At 46.0% G+C, this 12,206-nt stretch overlaps 1 protein-coding gene across 6 annotated transcripts in view; it reads right to left on the bottom strand.

Annotated features, from left to right (window-relative positions):
- Positions 1 to 8,503, bottom strand: part of Mvb12b (multivesicular body subunit 12B) — a 176,242-nt gene extending 167,739 nt beyond the window's left edge. For 3 of the 6 annotated variants that reach the window (XM_078048225.1, XM_078048228.1, XM_078048227.1), the window contains exon 1: positions 8,325 to 8,498. In XM_078048225.1, the coding sequence (XP_077904351.1) occupies positions 8,325 to 8,399 (75 nt within the window). In that variant the 5' untranslated portion in view covers positions 8,400 to 8,498. Of the gene's footprint in view, positions 1 to 8,324 lie in introns of all 6 variants that reach the window. The other 3 variants (XM_078048224.1, XM_078048223.1, XM_078048226.1) reach the window with 3 other exon arrangements.
- Between the last annotated feature and the right edge of the window lie 3,703 nt (positions 8,504 to 12,206).

The following is a 12,206-nucleotide window of genomic DNA, read 5'->3' as shown; positions in this document are numbered from 1 at the left end:
TCACAGAGAAATGAACTTTAAATATGAAGCCCCTTCACACAGCCGGCACACTGCTCCCTTGTAGCTGATCAAAGAATTACCACAACAGTGTGCTTAATCCCTAAAAGTCAGCAGCAGGGCTTCACTGATGCTGAACATTGTTTCGGAATCAAAGGCCTGCCTCCCGGCCCCAGTCTGGGAGAAAACTAAGCTACTGTATCACAGCTGAAAACTCAGGGGAACTTTGATATCATCTCTGTTTAATTTCCACGGCCCTAGTGAGCCTGGGTTTATCTCATTCTATCAACTCCAGTACTGAAATCCAAACCCAACTAACAACACGCAGCCCTCTCTCCACCGAGGCCCTCCCAGCAGCGGGGTGTGGGTTGAGTTTAAAGTGCTTTCGGGGGGCAATGACTGCAGGGGGCAGGGGTGCTGCCTTCAAAGGAGGCATCGGGCCTCCCTGCCGCGCAAGGGAGGCTGGCTCAGAAGCAGGGCCGGCAGCCCGCCAGGGCCAAAGGCATGACCGCACAACTTTTGAGGAGAGTGATTTCAAAGTATTAGGGGGGTAGGTCAAATTGGGCTACTGTAATTGAAATGACAAAACCAGTGGGTTAATTAAGTCCCTACAGAAGGATGAACTTGTGATCAGCTTGCTTGAAATCCAAAGTCAAGGGCGCCAAAGACTTAAACTGCCATCCCCTGCGGGGCTGGGGAGGTAAGGGAATGAAAACTTAACTCACCCTGGGGAAGAGCAGGGTTCCCACTAGGACTGGGCTGTCCCAGCAAACACTGCTGCCACAGCCAGTGCCCTGGGGAGGCTCTCGGCCCGTTTCCCAGCTGTAGCAGTGGTCTGCAGGAATCCTCGTCCTTGTCCCCTTTGGTGCCTCAAGAGTACTAGCACCTTTCTCCTGACAGATTCACAAGAAGGGTCAAGAGGACATGGCATAGCCTCAAAGGAAGGAACTAGTGGCCAGGATTCACCAACATGAACTGTCACACACACACACACCCCTCCTTGAGGCAATGGTGCAAAGACCCACTTCCTCAGGAGGCCACAGCAGTGGGCAGGCACCCAGCACTGCCTGCACTCTGACCTGGACAGATGACCTCATGACCAGCCAGAAGTCAAATCCTTCACACATGCTTTCTGATTCTCAGGTAGCTTCAGGCCATGGGCTGCTGGGACATTGGGAAACTGAAGTAAATATAATTTTAGTCTCTCCTAGATCACAAGGAATTTTCCAGCTAAGAAACTAACAATTATGAGCACCTCCTCCCATCCCAGCAATATTTGTTCTGTTTCTTCTAATAGAAGAATCTGGTATCTAAACACATCAGTTGAATCTGACCAATGTTTGGATTTATATTAACCATCTTATGATTAGAGTCCATAAACTATGTGAGGCAGGTCCCAGGCTCAGGCTGCATTGGCCCATATAGTGCAACTCTAGATCCCAGAATTCCCTCTCGAAAAGTAAATCCAGGATTAAGTTCGACAGCACTGCCCTGGCCCAAGCCCTGCCCTATACAAGCCCACCTTGACCCAAGCAAGGGAACACGGCTGGAGGGTGCGCCATCCTGTAGAGCATGTGTATCCCTACTCTGACTTGCTCAAGCTCACTGGAAATGAGGTAGTCCAGGTCTGACCTGGTGATACCACACTGTCCCCTGGATAGCAGGAAAAAGGAGGACCCCAAGAAAAACAGATACCCTACAAATGAAACCATCCTAGGAGGCCCCAAGGCCAATGGTTCCTGATGTATTCAGTACTGTAAGATAAGTCACACCCCTGTCCTGATGGCCACTGTCTGCAGAGTAAAAGTTCCACGATGTCAATTCAATTCTAGGCAAATGGGCTGGCTCTCTTCATCTGCATGTCCCACCCACACCTCCCAATGCAGCTGACCTCCATGCACCCACCACATTCCCTGGCACACAGCAGTCCACAGATGTCTAGGGAGAGCAGGGATGGAGGGGTCGAGACTGCATTCAGGAGTAGGAGTCATGAGACTGCAGCACACGTGAGAGTCCCCTGGAGAGGCTGTTAAGACAGACACTCCTAAGCCCCACCCCAGAGACACTGACAGCAGGTCTGGGGGCCTAAGAGGCTGCATTTCTAACAAGCTCCCAGCTGACACTGAAACAGCTGGTCCATAGTCCAAAATGTAAGCACCTAAGAGTAGGCACTTTCTAAGTGTTTAATGAATGATGAATGAATAGAACCAACCTGAAGGTGACCTTTCATGGAACAAAGTCTCAAAATGAGTCCCCCAGTCTTTCCCTCCCATCTTAGGTCAGCTAAGAAGGCACAATTGCTCTCCTACAGACACCCACCCCACCATTCAGAATCTGGGCCAGGTTCCCACCTCCACAGACTTTTACCAACTGCCCCGCCAGACAGGTGCTGAAACACCAAAGAATAAAAAAATAAAAATAAAAAATAAATAAAATTCACAACCTATCTGCCCCCCTCTGCCATTTCTAAGAGCTAAGCAATGATGCAGACCTACAGGTGCCCCAGTGGTCTGAAGGAAGAGAGTCCCAGGCCTTCCAGCTCAACACCTCTCCCTCCAAGGCCACTTCCTTCTGACCCAGAGGCCTCCTCTGTCTGCTATAAGCACAGCAGGCAGAATAGCAGGCAGAGCTGAGGGGAGGAGGAGGGCAGGCTTTGCAGTTAGATGGACCCAGCTCCAATCCCAGCTGACACCTACCCCTGTATGACCCTTGGCACATCAACCAAACTGGGCTGGAGTTGGTCACCCCCTAAAAAAATAATAGAATAATAGACAAGATGTTCTCAACAGGGTTACAATGTATAGAAATCATCTAGAATTTGCATCAAAGGACACAATCAATAGAGTAAAAAGACAACCCAAGAATCAGAAAAAGCACTGGCAAATCTTATATCTAGTGAGAGATTACTATCCAGGTCCATGAAGAACTCCTACAGCTCAACAATAAAATCAGACTAACTAAAAACTGGGCAAATGATTGTTAGAAGAAAACATGGGTACAGGCATAGACTTTCTTAATGGGATTCCTAAAGTTCTAGAAATAAAACCCAGAGTTAATCAATGAAATGACATTAAATTAAATTCTTCTGCAAAGCAAAGGATACAATTAGAAGTGTGGAGAAAAGCTACAGAATGGGAGAAAAATCTTTGCTGGCTACTCTTCTGACAGAAGATTAGTAACCAGAACATATAAAGAACTCAAAAAATGTAACACTAAATAAACAAATAACTCATTTAATAATTGGGCAAATGAACTAAAAAGACATTTCTCAAAAGAAGAAATACAAATGGCCAATAAATATGTGAAAATTTTGTTCAATATCCTTATTAATCAAGGATATGCAAATCAAAACTACACCCAGCTAGGCACAGTAGCACATGACTATAATTCCAGAGGTTCAGGAGGCTGAGGCAGGAGGATCTGAAGTTCAGAGCCAGCCTCAGCAACTTAGCAAGGACCTCAGCAACTTAGCGAGACCCTGTCTCAAAAAAATAAAAATAATAATAAAAAATAAATAAATAAAAAAATAATAATAATAATAAAAATAAATAAATAAATAAATAAATAAATAAAAATAAAAATAAAAAGGGCCAGGGATGTGGTTCAGTAGTTAAGCACCCCTGTATTCAATACCCAGTACAAAAAAAAAAGAACTACAGTACTAAGATTTTATCTCAGTCCAGCTAAGAATGGAAGCTATCAAGAATATAAATAATAATAAATGCTGGCAAGTGTACAGGACATATAGGAACACTTATACACTGTATACACTTATACAATTTACAGTTGTAAATTAGTACAACTACTATGGAGATCCGTATGGAGGTTCCTCAAAAGACCAGGCATGGAACCACCATATGACCCAGCTATCCCGCTCCTCAGTGTTTACCCAGAAGAATTAAAGTCAGCATACTTCCACAAGGCATGCATATCCGTGTTTATAACAGCACAATTTGCAGTAGCCAAGCTCTAGAATCAGCCTAGATGCCCATCAACAGATGAAGGGACGCAGAAAATGTGATGTATATGCACACTGGAGTTTTATGCAGCCATAAAGAATTTAGGTCATTATTTGCAGGAAATAGATGAAACTGGAATGAAATAACAGAAAGTCAAGTATTCTGAGTTCCTCAAAAGACAAGGAATGGCTCTAGCATACATCCCAGCTATTCCACTCAGTATTTATCCAAAAGAATTAAAGTCATGACTTTCTCTCATCTATGGATGCTAGAAAGAAAGGGGAGAAAAGAGGCTTTTCCTGCCAACAGAAGGGAAGCCAGTAGAATAGAGGATTGGAGAGAAGCAGGAGAGAAGTGAAAGGGGAAGTACTGGGCAAGGAAATGGGCCACATTATGTGACATGCATACATGGGTATCACAATGAATCCCATTATTGTGTATAAGTAAATGAGCCAATTAAAATGGGCAAAGGACTTGAACAAACATTTCCCCCAAAATGATATACAAATGGCCAGTTAGCATATGAAAAGACATTCAACACCTCTAGTCATTATGGAAATGCAAGTTAGGAGCAAAACCACAGGCTCTCACCTCACACCCACCAGGACAGCCACAACCGAAAAATAAAACAAAGCACTAAGAAACTACTGGTGAAGCCGTGGAAAAAATGGGGAAGCTTGTTGACAAACAGAAAGGGCAGCCATCATTTTATGGAAAACAGTGTGCTAGTTCCCCCAAAAAATAAAAAATAAAATTTCCATATAATAGAATTGAAAATGGGGTCTCAAAGCAATACTGGAACACCTGTGTTCATAGACAAAACATGGAAGCAACTCGAGCCCCACCTGTGGAGGGGTGGAGGGACAAAGCCTGGTAGACACATTCAACAGAATATTAGTCAGCCTCTGAAAGGAAGGAAAAAATCTGACCCAAGCTATGGTATAGGATATTTTGCTAAGTGAAACAAGCCAGTCACAAAAAGTGAAATCCTATATGGTCCTGCCTGTTCAGGAAGGCACAGAGTCAGAAACTCAGAGGGACACAGCAGAAGGGTGGCTGCCAAGAGCCAAGGGGAAGGGAAATGGGGAGTTTTAGGGGGTACAGAGCTTCAGTTTTGCAAAATGAAAAAGTTCTAGAGACTGGCTGTTCAACAGTGTGAAGTGTACTTACTGCCACTGATCCATACATTTAAATATAGCTAAGATGCCAGATTTTATGGCATGTCATTTAACAATTTTTTAGAAAGTATCCAGAACTGTGGTTTTCAAATTTCAGCAAATATTAAGTACAGCCTACAAATATAAGTACAGTCTGTTAAACTTGCATGTTCCAGGGCTCCTTCTCCAGAGAATCTAATTCAAGAGTCTAGGCCTGAAACCCGGGAATCAGCATTGTCATAAACACCCAGGTAACTTAGCTCATTAAGAACTCATTTATGACTTTCTTCTGAAGAATAAGGGTGATCTTTTGAAGACTCTGCGCTACTGCTCAGCATCCATGTTTTAAGCAAGTGTGTGTATGTGGATGTATATCCACATGTACAAAGAGCAAGAGAACAACCTCAGGCAGGTTCCAGCCACAGCAAGGAGGTGGCTCTCCCGTCCTGGGGAAGCTGGAGCTGTAAGGCTCCTGTGTGCGGCCTGGGCTCCAAGCCCACAGGGCTCTCACATTTCTGCCTGGACGAGCTCCACATCTTACCAGAAGCATGTCAAATAAACCAAACACATGTCCACAGGATGTCCCCAACAAGGGAGGTAATGTCACACACACCCCACAGTGGCCTTGCTTCCCGGGCAGCTGGAGAGAGATCTGACTCAGGCAAGGCCACTGCAAACAGTGCACACAACACAGGGAAATCACAACTCCCAACAGTGGCCCTGGGAACAGAAGGCCGAGGAGGGCCCTGAGGCCAGGGATTCACTGGCCAGGAGGGTCTGGGAGAGGGAGAAGAGCCTGGGAGGAGCAGCTCTTTCAAGGAACCTCTCACTGCCTGACTGGCAAAGGAGGCTCTGCTTATTCAGCCACGGCCACCAACCAGTGCCCTCAGCCTGAAGACATCCCAGCCATGAAGTCATTTGTTATCTTCGTAATGGCACCTCCCAAGCTCCACTCCAACACCACCATTACTTTGCAGTGCGGCGAGGATGTCGTTCTTTGGGCAGGAAGCAAAGAGCACTTCCAGCCTGCTGCAGCCAGGGCCCCTACGGTTCGGAAGCAGAGAGGCCACAGAACTCCCTTCCCTCTTCCAAGGCCCTGAGAGTTCACATGGCCATGCAGTTTTGTAACACATACAAAGCCACGACATTCCTGAATTCTTTTGCTGATAGTCCAATCATTGCCAATAAACTATTTGAGTATTAGACCCATAGAACCGGAACCTACTACTGGATACTATTTAAATTTCATGAGGACCCCCACCTCTGAAAGGGCCAAGTGCAGTCACATCCATTAGCTCATTCAAATCTTCCCTTAGGGGTAGATTTTATTTGTAAGTCATGTTTACAGTTAAGAAAATAGGAATTCAGAAAAGTTTCATGACTTCCCTAGGGTCACCTAGGGTCCCAGAGATAGTTTGAAATACAAACCCAAACCCAGTGTTCACTCTACAATACCATTAACTCCTAATGATAAGAATGAAATAATCCACCCTTCTGGATGGGTGCTCTGGGTCTAGAGCGCACAAACAAAAACACACTCTAAAAATAAATAAATAAATGAGCTTCTCTTTGGATCAGTCCATTAACAAACACTTAATAATAACTGCCAACTTTTATTGATTGCTTGTCACATGATAGGTACTGAGCTAAATTTTTCTTGCAATATTTTATAACTCACCATGATCCTATAAAAATAAAACACAGACATTAGCCTCACTCTGCAGATGAGGAAACTAGACTCAGAAAGGCTTATTAATTTGCTCAATTACACACAGTAGATAAGAAAGTCAAGACTTAGGCTGAGGTCTAATTCTAAAGCCCTTGCATTTAACCATGATGCAATATTCTAGAAGTGGAGAAGGCCCACCAGCAGTACACAGGCAGGGTATGGAAAATGCCTTTAGCCTACATCAGAGACTAAAAGCAAAAAGGAAAAGAACAAAAAAATATAGATTACATGATTTTAGGTTCTAAGGAACTGGTCATTGCCACATCAACTGCTCTACATGGGTACTGCCCAGGTCCCTGCAGAAGCCCCATTTCTCAGAGGCTCCACTTAGATATTCTGAGCATGGCACAATTCCTCAAAGCACCCCACAAGATTTGCAGCGAGAAAGGTGTCACCAGCTCTTGTAACTAACCTTTCGAGTACACTAAGATTTTTCAGTTAGTCTGGATCTATGCAGAGCTTATCTTCTAACTTTTCTAAGGCTTTTCTGGTGCAGCTGATAAGATTTGCTAGCCCTGTTAAAATGCGATGAGATCCAGCCAGCTGTCGAGAAATGTACAATGAGATTATACTGAGAAGGAACCACCAGAGACAAAGGCCCCTAAAGAGGAGCTGGCCTGCTGTCTGCTTTTGTGGCTGAAATCCAGGGGTCTCTGGTTCTTGGGTGGGGGCAGGGAGAAGAAGAAGGGGCAACAGCCATTTGCTTTATGCTCTGCTGTGGTCTTCCTCTGTGCCCTGTTGAACAGGCTGTTGGAGGACAGGGGACAGAAGGTGCATCTTTAGTGGAGAGAAAGGCTGATGATTTAGGAACAGTTGTGTGCTGGTAACAAAGAGGACAAAGATGATCCTGGGTCTACCTTGTTCTCCATGCCTGTCTCTTAGGTTCTGATGTTCCCTGGTCCTATGTCCCTGGCCCTGGTGCCTCACTTGCACTGGAGAGACTGCAAGGTGCTTATCAGCATGCCCTTCTGGATGGGTGCTCTGGGTCTGGAGCGCCCAAGTGGAACATCTCACCTCGCACACAGGTGCCCTAGGTGTGAATGTTCTCTGCTGCGCCCGGTTACACAGGCCAACGCCCCAGAATATGCCTAAGGGTCAGGTGCACTCTGGTCTGCACCCACGTGACCGCAGAAAGCCGGACCCCGGGCCTGGCGGGTCAAGCGACTGTGCCCAGCCCATGCCAGGTGGGCCCCTCACCTGCGCCGGGCCCGGGGGTGCTGCTTCCACCCGGTCCCCCAGCTCCCTCCCGCCTCCCGCCGCGAGGCCGGGCCGGGGACGCGAAGCCGCGGCGCGCGCTGGGCCCGGCAGAGGCCGCCCGGTCGGTCTGTCCCCGCGGCGGGCCGGGCACGGAGCCCGCAGGCCTCGGCGCGGCCCGGCTCCTCCCGCCCGCCCGCCCCTGGGCCCGCGGCCCGCCCGCCCGCCCCGGGGCAGGCAGAGCCGGCCGGGCCGAGCCTCCGCGGCGCCCGTCCGGCCTCACTTAACTGTTCCCCGTTGGGGCGGCGGCGGCTGCGGCGGCGGCGGGTCCCGGCTCCGTCTCACGCAGAAGCAGCTTCTCATCGCCCGGGCGGCGCGGGAGGGGCCGGGCCCGGGGCCCAGGCGGCGGCAGCCGGCGCCGCAGCTCGAGCGCGAGCCTCACCGGGGGCGCGGCGGCGGCAGGGGCGGGGCGCGGCCTGGCGGCGGCGGCTCCCTCCGCGGGCCGCGGCGGCGGGCCGGGCTCCGGGGAAGGCGCTGGGCGCCCGCGGCTGGCTCGGGCGGGCGGGAGAGCGGAGCCCAGGCGTCCCGAGCCCGCGCCGCCGCCGCCCACCGCGGGCCTCCTGGGCGCCCCGGAGCTCGGGCCCCGCCGCCTCGGGCGTCGGCTGCTCGCCCCGCGCCGCGCCTCTCGGGGCCTCGCCCGGCTGGGCTCGCCTAGGCCTCGCCGCCCCTGGAGCCGTCCTGCTCGGCCGCGGGTTCCAGGCAGCCCCGGGCCGAGTGGCCTCTTCAGGGAGGGACACCCGCCCACCAGCCCTTCCCGGCCTCACTGTCCCCGGGCAGCCCCTGGGCTCTTCCCACCGCCCCGCTGCCCTAACGCGGGCTCAGCCTGGCTTCCTTGACCCCGATCTCCCAGCGGCTCTCGGCCTCCCTGGTTTTGGGAAATGATTTACCCACACAGGCCGAGAGCTAGGTTTGGGAGGCCGGCCTCAAGGAAGCTCTAGAGCAAGAGGTTTAAGCAGGAGTCCTGCCCCTGCAATACTTGGAGAAAGGTACAAGCCAGAGGATGGAATGGAGCTGGTTAAGGAGGGGGGCTCCAGAGCTGAACCCTCAGCTAGAGCGGCTGGAAGGAAAACCAGACCAGACCTTTCCCTGCTTAACCAAATCTGCCTACAAAGCCCCCGCCAGCAGCCCCAGGCAGAGGGGTGTGTCATTTCAAAGGGTGCTGGCCAGGAAGCTGGCTCATTTGGAGCAGAGGACCATGCAGGAGTGATCAGCATCAATTTGCTAATGCATTTAGTCTCATTTTCACACATTCTAGGCTTTTCCAAAATAGCTTGATCCTAAAGAGAAGGATGCCAAGCAGAATTGGCTGTCGAGGAAAACATCCTGTGGGGAAGCCACTCAAGTGCACACATTCCAAGCATCTGTATCACTCAGAAATGCCACTGGCTCAGATGGTTTTATAGCAAGTTCTATCACACCATCAAGGGACAGTCAACCCTTGTGTTATTTAAACTGTTAACCAGGAGAAGGGGGGTGGGGAGAATGAAAAAAGACAATTTTTTTTTCATTTTCCAGGTTTAGCATAAACCTCATACTAAAATTCAATAAGGATAATACCAAAAAGGAGAACTGCTGATAAGTTTAGAATAATACTCCCTGGAGAATTTAATGTGTGCTTATTGAAAAGGGGCTTCTGTATTCTAATAACTTAAAAAAGTACTGCATTGCACTTGTAGTTTACCTTTCAGAGAATCACAGTGTTAGTATATTGAGGTCTCAGTGAAGTCTAGGAGTAAAGAACTCTATTTGGTTTGTTTAACCTGGCATTTTCCCAATTCATCTGGGCCAGGACCACCATTCCAAAGCTCATTGATTAGTCTCTAATATGTGAATCGACACACTTAGGCATATAATAGTTGCAACATGATTAAATAAAATTTTATCAATTTGAATTCAGTTGACTTGAAAAACAAGTCAAAATCCACCATGATCAATCCATATATATTCCAGAAATGGAAAGATAAAATTCAATATTAAGGAATCTGTGAATATATTGTCTTGTTAAAAGTAAATAAGTCATGAATTACTACCAACAGAATAGATACTTTAAAAGTATTTGTTAAGTCTCAACATCAATGACTTATAAATTTTTAAAAATAGTAAACTAGGAGGAAAATTTAAACTTCTTATGACAAAGTTTTGTATCAGAAGCCAGCAACAACACTAAATACCAGTGATTTAGAAAGTATGATAGAAAACAAGTATAATGGTGAAATATTAAAAGTATTCTCAGTTGAAGGGCTGGGGTAGTGGTTCAGCAGAGAAATGTTCGCCTAGTACTTTCGAATCCCTGGGTTCACTCCTCAGCACCACATAAAACAACAAATAAAATAAAGGTATTGTGTTCAATTATAACTAAAAAAAATATTAAAAGAAAAATATTCTCAGTTGAATCAGAAACAAAATAAGGATGCCTGCTATAATTGTTACAACCTAAAGCCAATGCAATAAGATAAGAAAAATAAATAATAGGTATGAATACTAGGAAGGAAGAGAACACTTTCATTATTTGCTCATGATTTAAGTGTTTCTCTAAGAATAAAAATCAAGAGAATCCAACTAAGAATAACAGCAAAATCAATGTCTTTCCTAAATGTTACGGGGGAAGCTTTCTTTTCCAAATAGAGGAACTTACATTAGAATTTGACTCCTGGCCTTCTCACCTTCTGGGAGGATGAGTGAGTTTAGAAGAAGTGATTAATGAGTTTAGGAGAAAGAATTGGAGAACAGAGAATTCTGAGTTCCCTTTGTGAATCTGGATTTGGCTGACTGCAGAAAGCAAATATTTTTATGTTCTTTCACTATTCAGTAACTGGACCTGTTTCTGAGAAAGAGAGATACTATTGACCTGTAATTCCTGCAACTATAAGACTAAATCTATCTACTTCAAGGAGGAATATGCTAAACCTACTTAGCTAAAGATCAAAAGCTACACCTTTTAATCATACTTATCAATAATACAGGTAATATTTTTATGTCCTATCCTCTCTTCTATCTATGCTTCAGTTCATTCTAAACTCAGAAGGGGGAGAGACATTACTTGTAGGATTCCCCCCATGTATGACACTAAAGACTAGGGATTGCCATTTAGGAAGTGTGATGCAAAAAAACATATTCACATTAACAATAAATATTCCAAGTCATGTGTTAAACATGTGCTTAACAAGAAATGATAAGGTACATTAGAAAACTATAAAGTCTTATTGAAGGGCATAAAAAGAAAATGTTTTTAAGTGGAAAATTGAATAGAACATCTTGAATAGAACGTCTCGATATTAAAAAAATCATATATGCCCAAATAAATTTATAAATTTATAAATCCACATCAAAGGATCAATGTGATTTTGGGGTGAAGAGTGAGCTAAAACATGGCAAAATTACTTTAAAGCTTGTTTGATAAATAAACATGGGGAAATACCCAAAAATGTTGAAATAGAAAAAATGAGGGAATATTTCTCTAACAGATATTAAAATATAAAATGAAACTTCAATAAATAAAATTATGGGCCACAAATGTAGAAATATGCACTTTCATCCCATGTTAAATTCCATTTATAAATGTTTTCTCTTTATACATTGGTCGATTTGTATATTCCAATATGAATAAGATATACAAACTTATACATTCCTGGATACCCTTACTTGTTGCTTTTGTATGACTCTCCAGGAAATGAAATGAAACTTAAATGCTCCAGCATGCCCCACAGGGCCTGGTGCTGTCTGGACCCAGACTGCCCCATCCTTTCCTTTTAGCTCCTTAAGTATCAAAGCTCTTTCTTCCCTGGGTGGTTTGCCTATGCACTTAGTCTTTACAAGGCCTGGACTCTTCTCATCTTTAAACTCTCAGCTTGAATATCACTCCTCGGAGGCCTTCCCTGGTTGCTTATCTAAATAGGTCCCTGTTGTTTCCACATTGCATTTATGCACTTCCTGCTTATCACTGATTACCATTTGCAACTATCCATCATTTACCTCTATGACTGTGAGTCTTTCCACCAGACCCAAAGCTCCACCCCAGGCAGGGGACATATCTGTTTGGTTCATCAAGCATATTTATGCCACACACACTAGCCCCTCAATCAACATTCTCATAGAGGGGTCAACGTTTAA

This window comes from Ictidomys tridecemlineatus, chromosome 4 (assembly GCF_052094955.1).
Source record: "Ictidomys tridecemlineatus isolate mIctTri1 chromosome 4, mIctTri1.hap1, whole genome shotgun sequence".
Taxonomy (NCBI): Eukaryota; Metazoa; Chordata; class Mammalia; order Rodentia; family Sciuridae; genus Ictidomys; species Ictidomys tridecemlineatus.
Note: the sequence above shows the minus strand (reverse complement) of the source record. Positions and strands in the feature narration are given on the sequence as shown.